The 26,429-nt window shown below is 46.8% G+C and overlaps 1 protein-coding gene across 1 annotated transcript; it reads right to left on the minus strand.

Annotated features, from left to right (window-relative positions):
* Window positions 1–8,238: 8,238 nt before the first annotated feature.
* LOC310830914 (uncharacterized protein) lies at window positions 8,239–24,838 on the minus strand. The gene is made up of 6 exons (XM_083710755.1): window positions 24,704–24,838; window positions 18,856–20,025; window positions 13,728–13,854; window positions 12,102–12,155; window positions 9,347–11,468; window positions 8,239–9,188 (listed from the first exon to the last, which is right to left on the minus strand). The coding sequence occupies exons 2-5, from the start codon at window positions 19,984–19,986 to the stop codon at window positions 10,144–10,146; spliced, it is 2,637 nt and encodes an 878-aa protein (XP_083566881.1). The 5' UTR covers window positions 19,987–20,025; window positions 24,704–24,838; the 3' UTR covers window positions 8,239–9,188; window positions 9,347–10,143.
* Window positions 24,839–26,429: the final 1,591 nt, after the last annotated feature.

The raw sequence follows: 26,429 nt of genomic DNA on the forward strand, positions 1-26,429 counted from the left end.
TAACAAGCCTGTTAAGTAACCTGCCCCTTCAGAGTCACCGTTCAACAGCCAACATAGTTTGGGTTGGACTTTCCTACTCATTTCTACAGGGAAAACACTCTGCACATGCTCAGGAGGTCAACTTTGCATGTTCTCACCTATCAGTGAGGACTGAAAGTGGACTCAATTGAAGATCTGCGGGTAGACAGCAGTTTAAAATGGTTTCGAGGCCCCTCCGTGTGCACATGATGAAGATGATGCCACACTCTCTCAGCTCACCACCACCACCACCATGTTAAGTGAGCCCACTAATGATCTCTTGATACCAGGCTTCCCAAAACAATTTGGGTAGTTTTAATTTGAGCAATGGAAGAAGCCATTATAATGTGCTGATCTGGCTAGAGAAGCAACTTGGGTGTGCTGCAGGGGTCCTGATATGTCTCTGAAGCCGCCATGCCTGCTTGACTTCCGGCTTGCTTCCCACCTGTTCAGCTTGTATGTTTCGAAGCACATAGATGTCACAAGTGAGCCATAAAGTCTCCATTAGCATCCCATTTCTGGCTCTACAAAGGTGCCATGGGCTTTGCTGGCACTTGGAGAGCTTGTACAATGTGTTATATGTTTAGTAGTGTGCACCTGTCTCACACCACGGGTGGCGCTGTGGGTTAAACCACAGAGCCTAGGACTTGCCAATCAGAAGGTCGGCGGTTCAAATCCCAGCAACGGGATGAGTTGCTCGGTCCCTGCTCCTGCCAACCTAGCAGTTCAAAAGCACGCCAAAGTGCAAGTAGATAAATAGGTACACTCCGGTGGGAAGGTAAACAGCATTTCTGTGCGCTGCTCTGGTTTGCCTGAAGCGGCTTAGTCATGCTGGCCACATGACCCGGAAGCTGTATGCCGGCTTCCTCGGCCAATAAAGCGAGATGAGCGCTGCAACCCCAGAGTCGGTCACAACTGGACCTAATGGTCAGGGGTCCCCTTTACCCCTTTACCCTTTACCTGTCTCACACAGGTAAAAAAATTATGGCATTTCAATGCATAGCTGTCAATTTTTCCCTTTTCTTGCAAGGAATCCTCTTCGAAATAAGGGAATTTCCCTTTAAAAAGGGGAAATGTTGACAGCTATGTTTCAATGCACAAACACACATCTTTAAGCATGTTTTGCATAAGTGCAAACATGGCAGACAGCACTCATATGATTGGCTCTGGTTCTCTATGGTATACACCCATATTTGGCTTAACAATCATGGACCACCCATTTGGGGCAAGGTTGAGTAAATATTAAAAATGCTTGTTTTATGGTGTTATAACTTATTTCACGTTTATAGTTGTATATAAATGTTTCAGATGTGTTTATGGGGATGGGAGGAAGAATAACATATTTGTTCCTTTGCTCAAGGTGGTTGGTGGAAGGGGTTGAGAAACCTCTCACTAAACAAGGATGTAGCTGAGAATTTTCCAGAAGCTTCCTACCAATCCAAATAGAGCTGGCCGGCCTATCATTAGGCAGAGTGAGATGGCCACCTCAGAAAGCTGGTTTTGCTTGTCATCAAAGGGCAGCAAACATCAAGTGCTCAAAAGGCAAACATTTAAATTTTTTTACAGAAAAGAGGTCTGCCAAGTACAATCTCAGAGGCGTAGAGGGTGGTAGCTGAATGTATCTGAAACAATAAAAAAAAGTTTCATGGGCCTTTCACTCAGAGCAGCACCATAGAAACTCTTACATGAATGATATTTTGAGGAATTGGCAAGAGTTAGGCTCTTGGCTGTTGGGTTCTGAAACCCAAGAGAGCTGGCTGTGAGCCTAAGTGGACCAAGGAGTCCAGGAGTTAAGTTGTGAAACAGCAAACAAAGACCAGAGGAACCAGAAGATGCTGCTTCAAAAGTTAGGAGTAAAAATCCCTGTTTAGGGCACTGCGATTTTGTGTGAGAGTGTGATCTCGCATGTTTTGCCCCAAAACGTGTGTTTTTGAGCTCCGTGATATTGCGCAGGTCACGTGACTTGCTTGGGAGCACGGCTGGGAAGATGAACATCCCAGCTTCTGGCAACAACATGTAAATTAAAATTAAAGCAGTATCATACCACTTTAAACAGTCGTGGCTTCCCTCAAAGAATCCTGGGAACTGTAGTTTGTTAAAGGTACAGAAAGTTTTTAGGACACCCTTATTCCCCTCACAATTTTTAGTGTGGTTTAACAATTATTCCCTCTTTGGGGACTTCTGGGAATTTTAGCTCTGTGAGGGGAATAAGGGTCCCCTAACAACACTCAACACTCTACAATTTCCATGATTCTTTGGGGAGGGGGAGCCATGACTCTTTAAAGTGGTTTGATAACTGCTTTAAATGTATAGTACAGATGGGGTCCAAGTCAACAATCAAAAATAGGTAGCCAGTGTGTATTCACACCAGGAATAAGTTGCTCAGAGTGAGACATTAACTCTGAGGCCTCACTCATCAGAGCACAGTCGGCCTCATGGAACACATTGTGAAATAAGCAAAGTAAATACACATTACTACACAACAATAAGACCCATGATAAAAGACCCATAGGTCTAGAGTCTATGGCTACCTACACATTAGTAGCTCAAAATGAAGCAAGACTGGTTTCCCCATACTGTGTTTCAAGTCACATTTTCATATTGCGGGAATGCCTTCACCTGATGTTCATTACCTGTTTGGTTCCCTCACACCTGCAACCCCCCTCAACTCCTATTCACGAAGCTGCCATCTGCATATGCGCAATGGCTGTCTCAAATAACATACATGCCTCAGTTTAACTGCTAAGTGAATACGGCTTACGTTGTTGAATTGGATGGAAGCCGGTTTGAGGGGGAAACGCATCAAATAGCATTTCTCAATAAGCTGCAGGATATGTCTGGGCTGTGTCAAATGCCCTATGTACACACAGAGCCGTCTTTCCCATAGGGCTTAGTGGTGCGTCGTGCCAGGGCGCCGGTTTCTCAGGGACGCCCCAATGAGTGGGGGAGCTGCACGGCTTTGCTGGCAGCCTCCCTTTTCTCTGCATGCCCACCAGCTGCGCCTCACTAACCATATGGTTGGCAGGGCGCAGCTTCCCTCCCAAGCCTCTGTGGGGATTGCTCTCCCGCAGCGGGATGGGGGAGAGTTGCACACCCCCAATGGCTGGCAGTGCGCAGCTTCGCCCCCCCCCCCACTATCCATGGTAATTTGGGGCCACTGGGCGGATATTTGCACCCCGGCACTGCATCTGCTAAAGACGGCCCTGTGTACACAGCTTTAAACACCAGGTGTGGGGGTGCGCCTGAGTCAGTGTACAGTGGTACCTCGGGTTACAGACGCTTCAGGTTACAGACTCCGTTAACCCAGAAATAGTACCTCGGGTTAAGAACTTTGCTTCAGAATGAGAACGGAAATTGTGCGGCGGCGGCAGGAGACCCCATTAGTTAAAGTGGTACCTCAGGTTAAGAACAGTTTCAGGTTTAGAACGGACCTCCGGAACGAATTAAGTTCTTAACCCGAGGTACCACTGTAATGGGAACGTAGAATCCGAGTAAAACCTGAGACCCTTCATCTCTCAATCTCAAGGTCATGGGTTCCAGCTCCACATTGGGCAAAATATTCCTGCATTGCAGGGGTTGGACCACCTGACTCTCGTGGTTCCTTTCAACTCTACAATTCTATGATCTTGTGTCTCAGGGAGAAATATATTGACTAATTTTAAGATTTATTTAACTTAATTTCTGGTTGGCAGCTAAAATAGTGTGGATTAGATACTGAGCAAGTTCTGCTGTCCATTGGGATGAAGAACGGTGGATCTGACATCCTCAACTGTTTTCCTGAATGTGCTTGTGTGTGCTTTAACAGACAGTGTCACAGGGCTCCCCCAGCTGTGCTTGTGGCTACTCCCTAGTTCTCTGTGGTAACGAGACAGACATGGCCCTAGCATGAGTGTATAGGCTACTCCTGTGTCCTTGTTGCACATTGGCCTTGTCACCAACGCAGTTACCTGATTGGGAGGCTGTAATGAACTTTGCTGTGAATCTCGTCCTATACTTTTGCTGACAAAAAAATATGAACTGTCATCTCTGGTCATCAGTAGATTGGGCTGGAGGGAGCCACAAACTGCCCCCTCTTTGCATAAAAAGTGATTTGATCTTCCATGATTCAGTAGCCAGCAGTTATGTGTGGTTGAGCCCTATCTTTACTTCTCAGTCATTCACCTTAACCTGAAGCCTTCATTCCACCAGCCAAAAAACAGCACACACTGTAGTTCAGGGACTTTTAGACTGTTGAACTCTTGCCTCAAAATTCCTTCTGAATTAGTAAGTAAGTAGTAAGTAAATTTTTATTTATACCCTGCCCTCCCCGACCAAGACCGGGCTAAAGGTGGCTAACATTAAATATCAAATACATTAAAACACAATCAAACGATTGTGTTTTAAATATAAGCTTAAATATAAGAATCAGGATAAAATTAAATGACTGCCCACGAATTACAACCATAGGGGTCGGAAACCACCAGGAAATTCATCAGGGCCAGCTATCCATGTTGGACCCACATGAGCCAATAAAAGGGCCTGGGCCTGGACCTGGACCAAAGGCCAGACGGAATAGCTCTGTCTTGCAGGCCCTGCGGAAGGATGTCAAGTCCGGCAGGGCCCTGGTCTCCTGTGACAGAGTGTTCCACCAGACTGGGGCCAAAGCCGAAAAGGCCTTTACTCTGGTTGAGGCCAGTTTAACCTCCTTGAGATCCGGGACCTCCAAGATATTATTATTTGTGGACCTTAAGGTCCTCCGCGGGGCATACCAGGAGAGCCAGTCCTGTAAGTACAAGGGTCCTAGTCTGTACAGGGCTTTAAAGTTTAAAACCAGCACCTTAAACCTGACCCTGTACTCCACCAGGAGCCGGTGCAGCTGGCATAGCACTGGATGAATGTGGTCCCACGGCAAGGACCCTGTAAGGACCCTCACAGCGACATTCTGTACCCACTGGAGTTTCTGGGTCAGCTTCAAGAGCAGTCCCGCATACAGTGAGTTACAATAATTGAGCCTGGAGGGGACTGTTGCATGGATCACTGTGGCTAGATCAGGGTGAGAAAGGTAAGGGACCAGCTGCTTAGCATGCTAAGGGTGAAAAAATGCCACCTTTGCATTAGCTGCAACCTGTGCCTCCATAGAGGGATGTGTCGAAGGTTACACCCAAACTCCTGATGGAAGGCACTGGCACTAATTGAGCACTCACAAGAGATGGGAGTTGACCCCCATATATATTTTTGTTTGATGCAGGAATTAAAGAAAGTTCACATTCACTTCTGCAAGGACTGCTAGAATAATCTCTTTAGCAGCTTCCTCAGCTAAGGGGACATTTGATTACATAGAAAATAATTTGCATGCTTTTTTGAAACGTATTGGGTTTTTTTTGCACTTTCCAAAACAATATGCTATCCGAAACACAGCCATCCTTCAAAATGCACTTCTCCGAAATTTGCAGCGCCGTTCTCCAGCAATGCAATTTGTTCAAAAATGCATACATGAAAGTAAACTCAACACATCATTGTGTATATTAGTGAAAATAACATACAAAAGTACATTTTATTAGGAAGAACTGTCAAAGGTGTGCACATTGGGCAAAACTGTATATTAGGAAAAATTCACGTGAAGATGCTGACGAATTTTACTAAAGACTCTTTTTTTAAAAATTGCACAGTGGCGTGGAAATGTGAATAATTTAAGATTTGAAAAATGCGAAACTGAGAGTAACCAAAACTGACAGATTTGCCTACCCCTAGTCGCAGGCATGGGACTGCCCAGCTCCAGCCCAGTATTCCACCTCTGGCACCTGTGCTATGTTTGTTCTTGTTTGTACTGACAGGAAAAATGTCTTGGCTGGTATTATAGTTTTACATTCTCCTATTCTGACCAGGCGAGTAAAAATGTATGAGGTTGGGAAGCAGCGGGGCCTTCTCGGTTGTGACACAGCTATTGTGGAATGCCATCCCCTGAGAAGACTGCCCAAGTCAAAGCCAGCAAATGCTAGGTCCACATGCACAGACAAATAAAACATCCTTATTCCCAACAGACATTTTTAGGCCAAGGATTTGGGTGTAGATCTCCGTGTTCAGTTTGGCTTTTATTGTGTGGAATGTTCCTCGCTTTGAGCTTTGTGTCGTTTTACCTGACGTTTGGCTGCATTTTTATGGTTGTTTTGACAGCTGCTTGGCTTTAATTTAGAAGGAAGGGCTGGGAAGATATTTCGAAACTAAATACATTAAAAATATTTGTTCTAGACTCGAAGGAAGTCTAAATTATGTGGAGAAAAGCATTTTGAAGCCATTGGCTCCCCCTTGTGGACCAGAACTTGACAACAGTGAGCAGCAGAGGCAGGCATGTGTTTGAAAAGCTAAATAAACATGTTATTGTTATAAATAATATCTATTAATTTTTATTATATTTACATTATACTATTAATTAATATTAATAATATTTGGTGTCATATTGTGTGCTTGGGCTAACCCAGACAGATGGGTGGCATGTAAATAAAATTGTTGTTGTTGTTGTTGCTGTGATCCTAAGCACCTATACCCACAAGAAAATGCTATTGCAATAAACTGTTTTATTTCTAATTAAAAAATGGATATGGGTTAAGAATATTAGACTTGGAGGAGTCACTTCTGAATGTTGTTAATACAGAATACAAAGTTGCCAAAAGTTATTTGTAAGTCCTCTAGTTCTGGTCCCTGGTGAGGAAACTCAAAAGGTCTGGAGGGCGGCAACATAAGACATGGGCTTTTTCCTCAGTTGCTGCCCATTTATGGAATTCTCTCCCCAGGGAGGTTCACTTGGCACCTTCATTATGCTGTACAGCCTTAGGCACCAGGCAAAAACAATCCTTTTTAAGCACGTTCCTATTGACCATACAGGTTTCTTTGATAGATTTAGTGTTTTTAGGGTTTTGTGAGCTGCTTATGATTTGTGGTTTCAATTGCTGTAGAACGCTTTTTGAATACTATAGTAGGAAAGCATGTTATAAATAACACATAAGAAGTTTATTATTAAGATTGTTTACTGATCTTCATTTGAGGTGCGGACGGGGCTTGTTAACCTGGGAAGGTAGCCCATCTAGGAGGACAACTCAGACCATAAACCTCTGATGCCTTGCAGGATATCCTTGGGAGAAGAAAAGGTTAAGGAGTGGACCCTACACAAATCTGGAGTAGAGTCCCAACAAGGGTAGGATGGCGCCTTGTAAGCCTCCTTCCGGCAACTCCTGCAGCCAAGCTGGTGCCAAACATATTGCTGTGCTTTCCTTTGGAGCCAAGAGAGGGATCTTGTCATCTGGGCAGCCCAGGACCTCCATACACACTGCCCAGGCTTGCACCCCAGGAGGTCACTTCAGTGCTATCACCTTGGTTTGACTTCACCCCTAGAGGGGCACTCCATTGTCTTTTGAGACAGACACATGCCAACAACTACCCAAGTGGAGGGCCAGGAGCATGGGCTAGGCCAGAGGGTCACTTGTTTGGGCCATAAGCTAGTGGCCTCCAGTTCCTGGAGTTAGTGGCGCTGTGGGTTAAGCCACAGAGCCTAGGACTTGCCGATCAGAAGGTCGGCGGTTCGAATCCCCGCGATGGGGTGAGCTCCCGTTGCTCGGTCCCTGCTCCTGCCAACCTAGCAGTTTGAAAGCATGTCAAAACTGCAAGTAGATAAATAGGTACTGCTCCGGCAGGAAGGTAAACGGAGTTTCCGTGTGCTGCTCTCGTTTGCCAGAAGTGGCTTAGTCCTGCTGGCCACATGACCCGGGAGCTGTACGCCGGCTCCCTCGGCCAATAAAGCAAGATGAGCGCCGTAACTTCAGAGTCAGCCACGACTGGACCTAATGGTCAGGGGTCCCTTTACCTTTACACCTAATATGGTCAATCACTTGAAATTTGTTGCTTCGCTTAGTGTTGAGGCCCAACAGGAACCTCAAGTGTTTTTGGTTTCCTTGAACTCAGATAATGCTCCTTGCTTCCCTGGATCGAAGATAGAGAGGGGAGTGCCAGGGCAGAAACAAGCCGACCGTACAAGGATAGAATTCATATTTATTGCTCTTCACTCTTTTAACTCTGGCTCACCCCCACCAGCACGCAGTCCTCTAGCTGAAAGATTTCCCTACCTGCTGCTCAGAGTCCTATTAGTGATTTTTATAAGAAATTTTGTGCTAACTGTAAGTCTGGATTCTGAGGCGGAAAAAAACCTGATGCTGCTCCCTCCACAAGACAGAAAATTGAACACAAGAAGCCGTTTGTAGAAACCATTTATTTTTAAGTTATTTCCAAAAATGAGTTCATTCTTGCTCCTTTAGGAGGTTCAGAGTCTCAAATGTGGATCCAAAAGAGGAAAAGAAGAAATGCAGCTAAAGTTTTTTTTGTGGGGGTGGATGGGAGGGGTGTGCCAGGGCAGGAATACACTTTCCTTTTTCCTTCACCAAGGGTCAACAAAGAGAGAATCTGAAGCCTAGAATGGGACACGGGTCTTCTCCTAGATTCCAACCGTTGTGGGGTTATTTGTGAGGCAGAGCCAAGTTCAAGCTCAAAATGTCCCTCCCTGCTCAGAAAAGGCAGCAAGGCTGGGCACACCCCAATTCCTCCCTGTTCATCTCCAAAGATCTGCTTTCTTAGGCTGCAATCCCAAATGCACTTACTGAGGAGTAAAAGCCCTATTTAACATAGATCAAGATGCCTTTGTCTTCCTCTCCAGCATTTAATCCAGGGTGGTTGTACTGATTTTCTGCTGAAACCTCTTGAAAACAGCCACTTATATAAGGCTGTAAAATAGCCCCCGTCCCCTAAGAAGGAAACCTTGCCTCCTTGATTTCCAAGAAGGAAAGGAAAGGAGGAAATAGAAGTGCCTCTCAAAAAGTGCTCTGGAGGGGAAATGTTACACAGCCAGCCTTGCTGTTAGGCAGCGTGACACAACTGCCTCAGGTGGCGGATAAAGAGAGGTGGGGAGCAGGCAGCGCTGTGTGCCACACGCCCAAGCTAACTTGCTGCCCTCAGGTATGCAGGATGCTGTCCTGTTGCCAGTGCTGGAGCAAGATGCAACCTCCAGCCTAACTGGCATGGGAGGCCTTGTCCCTTGCCTTAGGCAGCAAAGTGTCTTGGGCCAGCTCTGGAAAAGTACCGCTGATGACAAGGAAGGATCACTCCTGCTTCAGGCTCTTTTAAAAATCAGATTTATTAGTCGGATTCTTTCCATAAGGGCAGTGGCGTAGCGTAGGGGGGGGCAGGGGGGCTGGCCGCACCGGGCGCAACATCTGGGGGTTAGGGTTAGGGGGCGCATATCCACGGGTTAGGGGGCACAAATTACTTGCCTTGCCCCGGGTGCTGACAACCCACGCTACACCACTGCATAAGGGAGGGGAAGCTGGAAGGAAAGAGAAACTGTTATTGGGAATTTGCAAGATTTCATCCAGAACCAGGCTCTGTGGGGGAATCAGGGAAGGTGCTGTTTTCCCTAGTGTTGCAGTGCTGCAACCAGAGAAGCAGAGCTTGCCCAAATTCTCTCCCTTTTGCACATGGAACGCTCGGAAAGCAAAGGCGCTGTCCTTTGGCTCCACAGCATACAAAGTCACCCTTCACAGTCCTCTCATGGTGTGGACCCACTGATTCAACTCACTGTGTGTGGCAAAGCAGTCAAACAGGAGGACAGAACTAGTTGGGAGAGGCAGGGAGGAAGGCTTCTGTCACATGATTCAGGAAATGGACAGTAGTGTTCTAGCTGCTGCAGGTAGCAAGGGAGACTCCCCCCCCCACCTCCCCACAGGTTTTAAGTGCTCCCTGTAAATGCTACATGGGGGCAAAATCTAGAGTTAGAGCAGCGGAGCCGAACCTGGCCGCACAAATGTCCCAAACAGTTGCCCCAAATTTTGGGCAACAGGAAAGTAGCACATGATCAGAGATGGGTGTGTGGGCATCCCTGTCCCAGAATCCTTTGCAACATGATCCAACAAGGCTGGCTGTCCACTGCTGCACCACAAGGAGCTCTGAGGCACTTATGTCTCTGACCAGGTGGGGCAGCCACACCGAGCGGCAACCTTTCTCCGTTCACCTCTGCGTGGAAAGGACTCGGGCGGCCAGATCCTGTGAGCATCGTCCCACTCACCCATCCAAAGGTTCCTCCCCTAACCGCCTAGCATCCAAATTTCAGATTGTTACATGGATGGGGCTCTGGAGGTCATCATCAAGGTTCTCCATGTCAGGCATGTTTGGCAGGTCCGCTCCCCCGTTGGACTCTCTCAAGTGGATCCTCTGGTGGTAGATCATGCTGTGCCTTCGCCGGAACCTCACCCCACACTCCCCACACTGGTATGGTCTCTCCCCGGTGTGGATTCTCAGGTGGCGCGTCAAGTGAGACTGCCGGCCGAACCTCTTCCCGCACTCGACACATGGGTAGGGCCTCTCCCCGGTGTGTGTGATCCGGTGGCGGGTCAGGTGAGACTGCCGGGTGAACGTTTTCCCACACTCGGCGCAGGGGTAGACCTTGCTCCCCAGGTGGGTCTTCTGGTGCCTGGTGAGCCCGTACAGGTCGTGGAATATCTTCCCGCACTCCATGCACTGGTAGGACTCCTTCTCAGTGTGGGTTCGCTGGTGGGCGGCCAGCTCCGACGGCCAGATGAACCCTTTGCCGCACTCGGTGCAGAAATAGCGCTTCTCCCCCGTGTGGATTCTCTGGTGCGTGGCAAGTTCGGACGGCCACCGGAACGCCTTGCCGCACTCCCCGCAGACGTGGCGCTTCTCAGCCACGTGGCCTCCCAGGTAGGCGCCCAGAGGGGGCAGCTGGCCGTTGCCGTTCCTGCAGTCGGCGGCCAGCGGGGAGTTGTCGCCGGTGTGCATTCTCTGGTGCGCCGCCAGCTCCGACGGCCACTGGAACCCTTTCCCGCACTCGGCGCAGAGGTAGTGTTTGTTTTTGTTGTGGGTTTTCTGGTGTGTGGCCAGCTCCGACGGCCACCGGAACCCTTTCCCGCACTCGGGGCAGAGGTGGGGCTTCTTGACGGTGTGCGGCTTGGCGTAGTCGGCAGCCGGAGGGGTCTTCTCGCCAGTGAAAAGGCTCTGGTGCATCGTGAATTCCGGCGGCCACTGGAACAGCGCCTCAGAGTCCATGCCGTAGTGCGGCTGTTCGCCTGCATGGATCCTCTGGTGGATGGCGAGCTCCGTTGACCACCGGAACCTCTTGCCACACTCCGTGCAAAGGTGGCACTCCTCGCCCATGTGCGTCTTCTGGTGCCTGGTGAGGTGCGAGGAACGGCCAAACTGCTTCCCACACTCGGCACAGTGGTAGGACTTTGGCCTGGTGTGAACTTTCTGGTGCAAGGCCAGCTCGGATTGGCACCGGAACCGCTTCCCGCACTCAATGCAGGGGTGGCGTTTCTCTCTCACTCGGATCCGCTTTGGGTTCAGGTGCTGCACCATCCCGTTGAGCCTTTCTCCAAATTCAAACTGGGGATCTGCTCTGCTGGGAGTCCTGGCACCTGGTTTGGGTGGTGGTGGTGGGGGGAAGGCAAGAGAAAATTCACAAATTTCATAGGTATGAATTCTAGAGCTGTCACTCAATTAAAGCAACGATAATTGATCAATGCATGTGTTTTAGATAGAGGTTTAAGCCCTGAAGTTCTGTTCACTATTATCTGGCAGCAAGTCCCACTGAATACCATCGCACCTTGGTTCGTAATCCATTCCGGAACATTCAAAAACCAAGGCGCGGCTTTCAATTGGCTGCAGGGGCTTCCTGCACTCAATCGGATGCCGCAGAAGCAACGTCGGATGTTCGGGTTCCAAAGAACGTTTGCAAACCGGAACATTTACTTCCGGGTTTGCGGTGCTCGGGAGCCAAAATGTACACGTACCAAGGCGTTCGAAAACCAAGGTACGACTGTACAGGGGGATTTACTTCAGAGCAAACATGAATAAGATTGCCCTGTAACTGGATTAAGTCAGCATACAAAAAAGAGGGGAAAAGAGGATAGATAAATAATGCTAATTGCTTCAACATGATTTGTGTGTTTTTCACAGCAAGCACCACCTTGGAAGAGACGTTTCCCCTTCTCTCTCCAACATTAGAAAATGAATCTTCTAAGATGCTGCTTGCCACCTGCAGGACCCACCTGAGCCCCCTTCATCGGCTGAAGAATCCCACGTTGCTTCGGTGTCAGAAGAACCTGTGCAGGGAAAGAAACGAGTCAGGTCCGACTGTGACATGCCCTCCGTCACACGCATCCACACAGTATAACAGGATGTTTTGGACAGAGTACTGATATGCCTTCATCTGGATACGTTTATCCCACAAGTGCCCCAGAACTACAGAAGAAATTCATTGAAACAGGTCTACAGTACAGACTGACACCTGGAGAGGATCTCTAATGCACCTGAGGCAAGGGACCTTGAGAACTGTGTTTGTCTGTATGGCCGTGAAAAGTAGAGAAGAGTCTGAATTTGATATCCCGCTTTATCACTACCCTAAGGAGTCTCAAAGCGGCTAACATTCTCCTTTCCCTTCCTGCCCCACAACAAACACTCTGTGAGGTGAGTGGGGCTGAGAGACTTCAGAGAAGTGTGACTGGCCCAAGGTCACCCAGCAGCTTCATGTGGAGGAGCGGGGAAGCGAACCCGGTTCACCAGATTACGAGTCTACCGCTCTTAACCACTACACCACACTGGCTCTCACTTTCAAGTAGAAAGTATACTACATGTGTTACTACTGTGTCATTTTTACAGAGACAAATAAGACCCAGACTTATTTGTCCCTAGGCTGTTTCCTTCCCAGAAAGGTCTTCAAGTGTTATATAATACAATCTTTCTGGTTGTAGATACACAGCCTCATAGAAGTGAACCAGTTGCAAAATGTGCAAAAGCTATAGAGATCCATATGCAGCTTTCCAAGAATTGCTGTGGGGTCCTGCTTTCAATGTTGACGTTTGTTTAAACATCTAGCACTGAAAAGTGTGCTATTAGCATGCTTTCTCGTATCTTTTGTGTTTCTTTTCTACCAGTTGTATAGAATCATATATTTGTTTTTGGAATTTGAAGGTCTGTGGGCTACTAAAAAAACTTTACTGGAGTTCAATTAAGGCCCAAAGACCTAGATCAGGTAGGAAGGTATAACAACAAACTTGCTCGAACCAGAAACTCACTTTAAACTACAGCTTTCAGTTCTGGCAGGCAGCAGCCCAATGGTTTGCACAAACCAGTTTGGATGATTTGGGTGACACAGCAAATTGGTTTGTATGAAACTAGAGAGTGAAATTAAACTCACAAAGGAGGGAGGGAGGAGACTTACGTCTGATAATCCAAGCCATAGTTTGGAGAATAATCTCAACCATCTGGGTGTGATGCTAGCCATCACCCTAACCTTGAAAATATGGTGAGAATAAATGTTTAGCTCAAGGGTGGGGAGTTTGTGGCTTTCAAGAAGTTGTGAACTCCCATTAGCCCCAGCCAGCAAGGTCAGCAGTCGGGTATAATGAATAGTCAGGTATGATGGAAGCTGCAGTTCAACAACACCCTTGGCATACATAATAGATAAAGGCATTTGTGTACCGAAGAGAAGTAGGTCAAGGAGCTAAGCCGGGCTTCCTCAATCTCGGCCCTCCAGATGTTTTTGGCCTACAACTCCCATGATCCCTAGCGAGCAGGAGCAGTGGTCAGGGATGATGGGAATTGTAGTCTCAAAACATCTGGAGGGTCGAAGCTGAGGAAGCCTGAGATAAGCACAAGGAAGAGAGGATTCTTACCCAGCAAACAGATATCCACATCGCCCCTCTGCTCGGCCTCCATGCATGCATCTCCCTGCTCGGCATCTGACAAGGCTTGGTCATCATCAGGGAAATTCACAACCACCTCCTCAAATAGGTCTGAATCCTGAAATAAGCAGAGAGACACATTTGACAAAAAGATTGATCAAAGACTGTTTAATGTTAAACTAGCTGAACAAATGAACGGACAAAAAAGTAGGGTGTTTAGCATGGGTGCCTAAACAGAATTCCTGTCCAGGTAAGACAGGTGCTCACTAGCGGCACGTTCCAGAAACACCTGAAGACATCTTTGTTTCCCAGCTGGCAAAGTGGGTCTTTGCCACAAGTGTCTATTTTGTATGGTTTTTAATTCACCATTTTTAATAATCTGTAGTGTATATCACCTTGAGATGGTTGTTTAGAAAGTGGTTAATAAATCAGTACAGTCGTACCTTAGAAGTCAAATGGAATCCGTTCCGGAAGTCCATTTGACTCCCAAAACGTTCAAAAACCAAAGCGTGGCTTCTGATTGGCTTCAGGAAACTCCTTCAGACAATCAGAAGCCACAGAAGCCCCGTCGGACATTTGGCTTCCAAAAATAGTTTGCGCACCAGAACAGTCACTTTAAGCTGTTCAAAAACCAAGGTACGACTGTAATATTAATTTTTTTTGGGGGGGGGAGGAAAGCAACTAAATCCAGCTGCCATCCCATGGACTACGGTTTGGCTTTAATAATGTTTTTAGCTCTGCACGAAAAGCAGAACTCTATGGTACAGTTCTTACTAGACTGTACCATTTTACACTGCAAGCAGGGGGATACTCCAGATTATTTGTATTTTTATGGTGTGAACTGCCCTGAGATCTATAGATGAAGGATGGTATACAAATTTTAATAATAATAATAATAATAATAATAATAATGATGATGATGATGATGATGATGTACAGAGAAGAGCAGGAAAATTGGGAGTAGGCATTTCACTCAGATATGAATTCCCCTACCGGCAGTCTAAAGATTAACAACCCAGCAAATTGTAACATGTGATTCCGCTGATAGCATAGCTTGGCTGCAATTCCACCCTTATAAGCTCTTTTGGAAATGTAGATTTTATAAGTGCTCTTCTAGGATGCGCCAAGGCAGCTTCATTAGGATGGTTTTTAGAGACAATAGGACAGCCACTCCATGAACCAATATTCCTTAGCCTAGAGTTGAATATTAGCACGATAAATATACACACAGAGAACACAAAGAACAAGCCAGAATTGAGATCCTGGAATTTTTGCTAGGGCCAACAGATGCTATGTTAAAGTCCATATTCTGCATTTCATTGCCATGCAGATTCCAGAACTCTGGAAGGGTAGAGGAAAAGGCTGGGACTTCTTTGCTTCATATCCTAAGAATTGGAAGGCAAAACTCTGCCTATTGTGTGCTCTCCATCTGCTTCTTGATTTCCTGCAGGAAACCTGCACACACAGAGAGAATTATGCCAGTTGTGCCCTTCTGTCAAATCACACAAATGACTGGTGCAAATCCATCATTTCTGAGGCAGAGTCACAATTCCTGACTGCAACCGGGGGGGGGGGGGGAGGAGGGCTCCCTTAGCAAACAGCTCTTTTCATTCCCCCCAATATGCCTCAGCCTGGGAGAGTAGACATCTTGCCCACAGTGTTGGCTTGTAGAGAATGGCAGATGGCCAGCTACTAGGAGGAAACCCTTTGTTTCTGGGCTGCAGGACTACAACTCCCAAAAGCCTTTGTGTGGATTTCAGTGAATCCGCTGCGAGCGGCAGGTGCAAAAGTCCTCTGGGGTTTGTAGGCAGCCGTAACAGTGTTTGTAGGAGACCAGGAGGACTGAAGAGGGAAAGCTGGGAATAAGAGATAAGAGGCGCAGCTCTGAATTGAGAGCTGGGTTTGTAGAGGCTGCCTTGAGGTCCTGAAAATAAGAGGAGTCTTAATGGCCAGAGGAAGGAATAAAGAGACGTGAGACTTTAGAGATGATTCAATGTATTTTGGTGCCTCACGCACAAAGCTCAAGCTGGAAAACTATAAAAATAAACAAAACTATTGACTATTTGTTCTCTTTAGTGTCACCCAGCAACACAGATTTTCCAGAAAATTTAAAACGAGGGGATATCTTCCTTTGTAAATTAGGGCAATTTGTGTTGGAGAATTTCCAGTTTGCATCAGAAAATTTCCTGATACCCTAGAGAGCAATCTAATTTAGCATGTTTATTTGACTTGTGTTTGGTAAACAAAACTATTTTTTAAAAAAACCCTTCTAAACAGCCACGCTTGCAAATATTTATTTGCAACTGGCACCCATTCATTGTTTACAAATCAACTTGCAAAATGGGGAGGAGGGGGAATTCCCTGGAAAAATTGCCTCCCCAAATACCTGATGGTAGCCCCAAAAGTCACCACTCCTTGAGGTAAACTGCCCTGCATGGCCAAATGGAAGGCAAGCCCTGAGGGACACTAAGGAGGGAGGCAGAAGACAGCCGCATTTTATGTTAACAAGAGCAGGACAAACATAGTGCTGCCATTCACACCCTTTGACCTTGATTCCATACTCCTGGAATCCCAGTTATTTGCGATTACTCTGCTGTTAAGGAACACATCTGCTGGGTGCCTCAGAAAGCAGCAGTCCCTCTCCCTACAAAACATCTCCATCCTCTGCAATGCCTAATATAATGTAACGTCCACAGAAGGCTTGCGTTGTGACATCAACACTGTTTGAATTTGGCCTGTTCTGGTTCCACTTTGCTGGCTGCTACTTAGGGGCGAGTGGGAATACTTGGAACAACGTGATGTCATAGCTGCCATTTTGTATTGCTAGGCAGTATCAGGAGAAGTAGAGAGACAAGACACAAGGGCTGCTGTTATTGGAGGTAGCCATGACTACTCTGTAACGACTAGTTCTGAGAAGGCTAAAAATTCGACAATTGCACCAGCCAAGGCCGAAAATATGGAACATATCGTGTGTTATGTGAAATAATGAAAACAGAGCATTTTTTTTAAAAAGAAGCATAATAATAATAATAATAATAATAATAATAATAATAGCAATGAAAAGCTTAGTGGAAGAGCTCCCTGGCATCTTGATTGAAAAAAAAACCAAACCTCATAGCAGGTGATGGAGAAGAGACCTGTCACCTGAGACCCCAGAGAGCCTCTCTGCTAAGTCACAGGTGACAATACTGGGCTACAGTGACAAGTATTCTGGCCACAGTGCATAACAGTTTCCTATGTCCCAAACCATCTCCACATTTTAATTACACCAAAGGGCAGAAATTAAAGCAACCAAGCTATTGCTCTGTTTCAATTACCAAGCGTTTTGGCTCATTTCAAAAACTCGGCTCCATGTTTTGATGCAGCTAATGCGGAAGAAGCCACTGCCTTGGCAATTTTACTGTGCAATCCTATACAACAGGATTGGGGCAACTGTGGCAGGGGCGTCATGAGGACGTCAAGCGACTGATAGGCGTGTGGTCTCCCCCACCTGACCTATGAGGTGAAGGGAAGGGTCTGCTTCACCTGTGCATTCCCTGCGGAGAATATGCTGGAGAAAACAGCAGGATAGAACCATGCCCCTTGCCTATCAGCTGACATCACCCAGGTGGGAGGAAATGGCCTCATTGGCCAGTGGCCTGGAGGTTCCCCACACCCGCTAAACGTGTCTGCTCAACCTCACTGAATTCGAATAGGGCTCCCTAAATTTATTTATAAGCATTTCTAAACTGCTTAATATTTAAAAATCTCTAGGCAGTATGCAAATACAAAACATTAAAAAAAACAGTATCCAAAAAAGAAATATGCAACATAAAAAGCTGTAAAACTGTAGTATTATAAGAACAGGAATTTGGTCATAGGAAGATCCAATCCGATGGGTCAGAGAAAGCCTGAGCAAAAAAGGCACATCTTCTTTACAAGACACCTGAAGCAGATGACAGGTGATGCCTCACAAGTGGCAGAGGGAAGGATATTCCCCAGTGCAGGGGCAATGGTTGAAAAAGCTCATTTTCAGGTCGCTGCCCTGTGATCTTTCATAAGGTGAATGTAGAATTACAGACTTAGAATCTGAAGGCCTGGATCCTGGGCATTATCAGGGCCTCATCCTGTATGAACCTATCCAAAGTATTAAGTTCAGCTGACAAAATGCTGCCGATGGGTCCAAATTATCCAGAAACTAAACCAGTTTACCCACAAGGCAGAAGTTTTTTGGTGACTGCTTCAAAACGCCCTTCCACAGGCTAAATGTTTTACTCCTTCCTCCCTCCTGGCATTCCAGAAGTAAATAAAAGCTTTGGGGACTTTGCTGTGCTTTGGGGACTTAGCACAAAATACATACTCCCATTGTTTGATTGTTTTATTATAGGAGCTTTCAGCCCAAACACTGAGGTCCAGCTCCGAGGGCCTTCTGGTGGTTCCCTCACTGTGAGACGTGAAGTTAAAGGAAAACAGGCAGATGGCCTTCTTGGTGGTGGCATCTGCTCTGCGGAATGCCATCCCGTCAGATGTCAAGGAAATAAATACTATACAACTTTTAGAAGACATCTGAAGGCAGCCCCTTATAAGAAAGTTTTTAATGTTTAATGTTTTATTATGTTTTTATATTCGCTGGAAGCCACACAGAGTAGCTTGGGCAACCTGTTCAGATAGGCAGGGTACAAATAATAAAATTGTTGTTGTTGTTTTAAGTAGTTTTATACTATTTATATCTTTTTTAAAATGTTTGCGAGGCTGATTGTACACGATTTTGAGAGCCTTAGCTGTAAAACAAATATGTCATCTTTAAACAGATATATTATCTTATGCAAACTGCTGAGGTTTTTCTTATCAAGTGCTATATAAATCTTTTTGTATAAATAAACAAAATAACCATTAGCCACAGCAATAACAACATTGTAAAGGCAGCCCATGCCCCAAGGACAAAACATGCCCATCACACCTGCCCCCCATCCGTTGCTAGCACCCCACCGCCATTTCCTTCCCATCTCCGCCATAGTTATGGGCCTATCTCAGCAGGTCAGCCCTCACAAAGAAACTTGTCCCATCCGCAAGCCACAAGATTGTCCTTGGGGGTGGCGTATGGGATGAGAAAGGGGGTGGGGGACGAAAACCATCTCACCTCCTCTTCTGCTCTCTCTGCCTCTTGCTGCTTCGACAGGAACTCCTCTGCCAGGGCCACGGCCCGTGCGCAAGTGTCCGGGCTGCATTCCCACACGCGGCTCCGAATCCCCGGAGGGAGGACCGCCAGGAACTGCTCCAGGATCAGGACGTCCAGAATCTGCTCCTTGGTGCGGTTCTTCGGCTTCAGCCAGTGGTTGCAAAGCTCCCAGAGCTGACCGCAAGCCTTCCGCGGCCCCTCCGTCTCTTGGTAGCAGAACTGCCGGAAACGCCGGCGGGCTGTCTCTAGGGTGAAGCCACCCACTCCTGAGGTGGACGTCCGCGTCTTCCCGATGCTCCCTCGGTCTGCGTTGCCTGGGGTACTGGGCTGGGTTTCTTGCTGGCTCTCCTCTGCGTATGGAGCTGTCCATGGGGAGGAGGCAGGGTTCTCTGCTGGCTCTAATGCTGTTGTAGAGAAGGCCCCTGACTCAATGTTTATGGGTGCTGCCTCAGTCGCTGGAGAAGCATCTTGCGTTGGTGGCGGTGGCGGCGGCGGCGGCGGCTGCACAGTTGCAGGAGGCGGAGCTCGTGGGGCCTGAGACACCTCCTCCCACTGGACTTCCCAGCGCTGAGGCTGTGGGGCTTCTTCTAGGGCCTCTGGCTCAGCAGCAAGTGGCACTTCCAAGCCCAGAAGTTCCTCCACAGTCCCAGTGCACACCACAAGTAGGGAGTCATCTCCTTCCTCTGCTCCCACAGCCTCTCGTACAGGCCCCGTTGGATTCTCCTCATCCTCATCTTCTTCCTCCTCCTCTCCTCCTCCTTCTTCCTCTTCCTCATCCTCTTCTTCTTCTTCTTCTTCTTCCTCCTCCTCTTCTTCTCCCTCTACTTCTTCCTCTTCCTCCTCCTGCTCTTCCTCTCCTTCTGCTTCCACCACGACTTCCGCCTCCGCTTCCGGCTCCTCCTCCTCTTCTTCCTCCTCCTCTTCGATCGTGATTTCCGGATAGACCCCCTGCTCAAGCAGCACTTTAAAATGGAGATCCAGCTCTCCCGATCCCTGCTCAGGCTCCATTTTGTCTTCCAAAAGGTAGACCGACTTCTCCCAGTTGTAGACGGAGGTCTGGCCACCAAGGCCCCAAGTCTCACACGCAAACATGGCGGGAAACTAGGAAGTGTTTACAGGGGCGTTGTCTCCCTGAAAGTGGGTGGGGGAAGAAAAAATGGAAGGCTATCACCCAGTTTTAAGAAACTTGAGCCATTTAATCAATTGAAAGTCATTTTCCTGAATTGGTTATATGAATAAGAGCAAGAGTTCTGAAGAAAAACAAAATACTTTTGTTTTTAGGTGATGCAATGCACATGCCGGGGGGGGGGGCATCTCAGGTAAAACATTCCCTTCTGTGTGTGAGGGAAGAGGTACCTTCTAAGAAGGTACCAGCTGCCCAGTTTTTGTATTTATAATTATATAGTTTTGCATATAATAATAATAATAATAATAATAATCTGCCACTTCACTAATGCGGGCTACTTCAAAACATATAACTGATTAATGAAACTGATTCATGAATGAAACATTGCAGTCCAATAAAAAGGGGGGGGGGACAGAGGAAGGGGGGAAGTTGAGGGGGAAAACAGCCGGTGTTGAGGAACATCTTCCTTACACAGCCACCCCTAACTCCACTGCAAAAAGCCCAGGGAGAAATTGTTAGGGTGGCCATCAGTAAAATCTCCTTCCAGAAGAGAGATACACAGCCACTGTCTCTCTGCTCTCATGGCTCTCTCACTCTGAGCCATCCTGCACATTTAGAATCTTCACCCAGCCCACACACTGCAACTCTTCAAGAGGCAGGTAGGAGATCATACTATGGAGTGATTCCCCAAGGCCAAAAACACCATGTCCCTGGATACTGGAATTTTAGACAGAAGAGTTATTCTAGCCCAGCCTTCTCTGTTCTGTTCCTAGGGAATTTCTTATTACGGTGCACATTCAAACATGCAACACCTCCACCCCCAGCATTCCACAATGGGACAGCCTTCGCAGGGTCTGTTTTTCTGAACATGTAGATCAGGTTCTGTGTCTTCTGGCCAGATGGATAAGAGAACGGCAAGTACATCTACTACAACACAACACAATGTATTTTCCCAGCTTGGAAATACGGTGCAGCACTCTAGAGGCTATAGCAAGGCCAGGAAGTGCCATTCTTTTGCCATTTAGCTACTTGCCCAACGAAAGCAGCAGACTTCATGGCTCTGCTGCTGCTGCTGCTGCTGCTGCTGCTGCTGCTGCGCTCTCTCTCTCTCTCTCTCTCTCTCCTTTTCAGAGGCTCAAGTTCCCATTTGTTTGTACAGTGCCATACTCAGTGCTGATAGGGTGGTACGAAGAATGATAATAATTTACCAAGGCCACTTATTAAGCCAATATAGCACAGTGGCTGGAATGTCTGCACTCCATTAAACATTAAAATTTCAGAGTACTGGGTTTGACCTCAGGTGATTCCCCCGATTTTCAAAATTATGCAAAATTTATTTGCAGTTCTGTTTTAAGTCCTCGGTCACATATGATCACACAGACCCCATTTGGTGTGACTTAGCATTACATCTAAACCTAGGGCTCATGGTTTGTCTTGCTCCAAAAAATCTGTAGCCAAAGGTCTGTTATTGGCTTACTGGCCCATGGTTAGTCTGGAGCAGGCTTCCTCAAACTCAGCCCTCCAGATGTTTTGAGACTACAATTCCCATCATCCCTGACCACTGGTCCTGCTAGCTAGGGATCATGGGAGTTGCAAGCCAAAAACATCTGGAGGGCGAGTTTGAGAAAGCCTGGTCTGGGGGAACTGGGGTTTATTGTAACACGAAGCCAAACCATGGCTTGGCTCTGTATAGTGCAGGAGGAGGAGGACCACTGGAAGAGAGACATGGCCACTATTTCTCCTCCAAGTACCTGCACACTCATTCATTCATGTTTAGCCATAGTTTGGCTTAGTGTTACAAGCAAATGAGGCCACGGATGAACTCTCCCCCCCCCCACCACACACACTTCTAGTCCCCTTCTAGATGGTGACACCTGTTGACATTTGGTAACTACCTCAAATACAAACGCCTCCATCATCCTTCAGCATTAAGAATATTCACAAATATTCCCTCCTTTGGTCAGTCTCACAGCTCAATAAACTAAGCAAACGTAAGCAGCAACAATAAGTTGTACAGAAATGTAGGAACTTTATACTAGCAATCGATACATTGTGCTTACAGAGGACTATGTACCAAATTCTAACTTCCCAAAAAAGCAACAAAAATGGAAACTTTCCACATTTACAATTAGCTAAAGGACAAGTACTAGGAAATGTTCCCACCCTCTCACCATACTTTTTCATTTTAACAAATGCAATCTTTCTTTCCCCTACCCCCACCAGTGTTGAAAAGTATTGTTCATCCTCAGGTGTATAAGCTAGGTGCCAAATGGCTCCTTAAACCAAGGCTACAGCCATCAAAACAGAATGTCTACTTGCCATTTTGGGGCAAGATGGATCTAAAGTCTTATTTTTTTCAAATGACTGTCTGACTGTGATTATCAGTTAAACATCTGGCTAGTTCAGATGAAAACCTTGAGTTAGGTTAAGAACTCTGAGAACTTAAAAGAAGAAAAGTCATTTTATCCAGGGACAGTCCACATATATATTGCCCTTTTCCTAATTCTTTTTCTCAGTGGTGACAGGGACCATTCATAACATAAGAATATTATTCACAACTGTGAGCAGGGCAGTGGGGTGGGGTAAGTGAGGACAAGATACAATTAACTATAACACTGTTCGCTGCTCTTGCACAGGCTGCACAGAAAAAGCATTTTGGTTCCTGAAATTCATTCTGATTGTGTTGCAAGTGGCCAATAGCAAAATGTGCCTGTTCATCAACATATTTTCATCAAACCTCACACAGCCAACTTCAAGTGATTATTAATTTGATAAAACAGGGTTTTTTACTCCAAAATGGAATGATGGCATATGCACCCTTTCAATTATAGTACGTAACTATATTCAACACTGGAGATTCCCTTCCCTCAATATTTCTTTAAAAAGATTCACCTAGATCATGCATGTCCAACCGGTTGATCGAGATCTGCCGGGCGACCACGTGTTGTCTGTGGTCAAACATGGTTGTTTGCGTGATCCTGAGCGATCTACCCCCCCCCCAAAAAAACTCAACAACTTTGGCTCACCCCCCCAAAAAAAACTCAACAACTCTGGCCAATCCAATGGGTAGATCACTGCCAGTTTATTTATAGTGGGAGTAGATCGCAGTCTCTTGGAAGTTGGACGTGTCTGACTTAGATGTTTCCAAATCTGCCCGGCCCCCCTAAAAATTTCAAAACATGAACAGGAGCAAGACCAGCACTAATAATCTTTTGGAAAACAAAGCACATGTTACAAAAGGAGCACCTTCCATATGCACATTTGGACATACAAATTTCTACATAAAAGGATTTCAATCTTAAAAACAGAAATAGACACTCATCCTTCCAATGGGTATCAACTGCAAAATTCACACCGACAAATCTTCACAGCAGACTTTAAGAAATGAGTCAAAGTATTGGAACCACTGGGAAGAATCAAAATTAGCTTCAAAGACTTTTCACCTGGGAGTTATAATAGGAGACTTGAAGCACAAATATTTAGAGTTAACTCTATGCCCAAAAGATTCCCAAACTGCACTGCAAGTCATCCAAGCAGTCCCTGCACATCTGGGCCACTGACTAATGAACACTAATGCCACGGAAGCCACAGATTGGCAGCAGAAGTGGGGGGGGGGCAGCGAGGGGAGGAGCCCGGGCTGCTTGGGGGAAATGAGCATGTTTACTAATGGTGAGAACATAGTTGATCTACTACCACCTCCCTGCTCACTTTAACAGACGGACTTAGACCAGACATTCAATTATTTGTTCACAATTAGGGTGAAGCACTTGATTGATCTGTTAATTAATTAATTGGCAAAAGGATTACTGTGCTAACACCAAAAGGGGGAAGGGGAGCTGAAGTGGTGATTCAGTCTCCTTGTCATTTTTGTTAGGTTGCGTCCACTAAACAGGAAGCACCCACCTCTTCCCAAAGACCAGGGTAAGGCAATCAGCCACCCACACCCCCTATACAAAGTGGGGTGCACTCTGCTCCCCACCATCAGATGCAGAGACACAGCCCCCCACCTCCATCTTTCTAACTGTAAACCTCCTTCCTTCCCAGATGTCTCAACTTTCCACCTCTCCCCCCCCCAACCAGCCACCCACATCTTAGCTTCCTGTCCTCTTTCTCCTACCAGAAACATTTCTGCCTAGCCCTCCCCTGATTAACCCCTTCCCCTCTCCCAGGAGAAGGGTCTCCCCCCCCCCAATGTGGCTGAAAAAGGCCACCTCCCTGCGACCACCACCCTTCCCAAGAACAAAAAAGAAGGACCTTGACCATTCATTGCCCGGCCTTTCCCCCGCCCCCGAGCCCATCCCTTCGCCCTTACGCACAGCTCCCCCTGCCTCTCCACCCCATCGCGGCAGAGAGAGGCCCTGGTGCATTTGCCAGCCCTCCCACTAGACTCGCCCCCCCCCCCGCCACCCCGAAACCGAGACAAGGGGAATGCAGCCATTTTGCCTCTTTGATGTGGCTGGGGGTGGGAGGGGCAAAGCGATGGCTCATGTTGCGCTCCCCGCTCGCTCTCCCCTGCGCTCCCAGCAACCAACCCCCCCCTTCCAATCGGTGACATCTACCTAGGATTTTGGGGGAGCAGGAAAAGCGCCCCCTCCAAATCCAGCCCACCCACCGCCCTCTCCTCCCCCACCCCCGCTTTGCACGTGGCTTTGCAAAATGGGGAGGCCGGCCGCTGCAACTCACCCTTCGGCGAGGAGAGCCGGTCTTCCCTCTCCCGCCCCCTTGCACCAGATGCGGCTACTTGGGGGTGTTGCAACCCCGAACCTCTCTCTCTCTTCCGTGCCCCCTCCTCCCCCCAAAAAGGCGGAGCAGGAAGGCGCCTCCTCCTCTTCCTCCCTCCCCACGTGGGCGCCAGGGCATTAACCCTTTGCGCGCTTCGGACGACCAGCTCTCGCCCCCGCCGCTCACCAACGCGCAAATCAGATGCATGTTCCTCCAGTTTATGGTCATTTTCTTCTTGTCGTGGATTTATAGGAGCCGAACCAGTGCCCAAAGTGGTTTTTTGGGGGGATGATCCCACTTTTCTCTAATCTAGGAAAACGTATTTCGAAATAAAACCCCTACGCATTAGAAATAATAATTATTATTATTATTCACGTCTGAGATTTTTCAAAGCTGCTCACAGGAAATTCGTTCAGGGTGGAGTTTTATCATCCTCCCATGAAGATCACGCTTCATTTTGTTCAGACACAAGCGTGCAGTTTCTTCCTTTGTAACCATTTCCAGAGGGACAGGCCTGTGGGTCTGCTGCAGCTCACTCTACAAAGGAATGTCTTGTGGCATCTTGAAGACTTAACAAATGTATTATGGCATAATAAGCTTTCATCACTGGACTACAGACCATTTGATTAAATGGACCGCATAAAAGCTTATGCTGTTAAAAATAATTTGGTTATCTTTTCAGGTGCCACAAGGCACTCTGTTAATTTCTCCATTTACAACCCCCCACCCCCCAAACTCCCCCACGCCCCCCAGCTAACTGGAGAAACCTAACTTTTTTAAAGGTCTTGGACTCAAATAGTCTATCTAGCACAGAGTAACAGTGACTGAAGCCACTCAAACACAGCACAATAAAAATGATTAAAATTGAAATAAAAAATTTAAGGTCCTATGTGTGTGTATATATATATATATATATACCTCAAATATTTCTCTGATAGGTCGGAAGAAAATGGAAAAGCCTCCCCATTGTCTTTTTGTTCACAAATCCTGTCTTAAGGGTATGTCTGTGTATGAATAGGGTGAGCCTGTGACCTGGCTCAGTTCCTCCGTATTTATCATTACAAAAGACTGGCCAAGCTACCCAGGTAATCCAATCAAGTGACCATTAATAGGTAACCTGCCAGACAAGAGATAAACAACGCACTCAGATTTCTGTTGTAGACCGCCTCTTCTGTGATGTAGGTATGATGTATCTGGGGGGGTTAGTTTTGGGCTACTCCCCTTCTGTGATGTATGTATGATGTTTCTGTGGATGGTCCTGGACTCCAGGGCAGGGAATTTAAAATGTCTATATAAGGGCAGGCACACCTTTGTTCTGGGTCCTCCTCCTTTCCTTTGTGTGAGGGGAGCACCCTGTTGCAACAGTTCAATAAAGATCAGGCTTACTAGCTGCTTTGCTTCCCAATATTCTCTGGTTGGTCTCTCTTATTTTCTCCAACTGATGGAGAACCTACAAAGGACTCTATAAGGGCTCTTGTGTTCCCCATAAGGGAATAAGGGCAGATTTTTGTTTCTTACAAAATAAAATGAACAGGACCTGTACATTCAAAGCAAGCAAAACTGTCAGGCTGGCACCAACTTCAAACAAGGCTTTTTAAAAGGGAAACAAATGAAAGTTAATAAAATAAATAAATGATATTAATGCTAGTTAGCACTATGCAAATATGTCATATAATCTCTTTTTTCC

The sequence above is a fragment of the Podarcis gaigeae genome (genome assembly GCF_964106915.1).
Source record: "Podarcis gaigeae genome assembly, chromosome: 13".
Taxonomy (NCBI): domain Eukaryota; kingdom Metazoa; phylum Chordata; class Lepidosauria; order Squamata; family Lacertidae; genus Podarcis; species Podarcis gaigeae.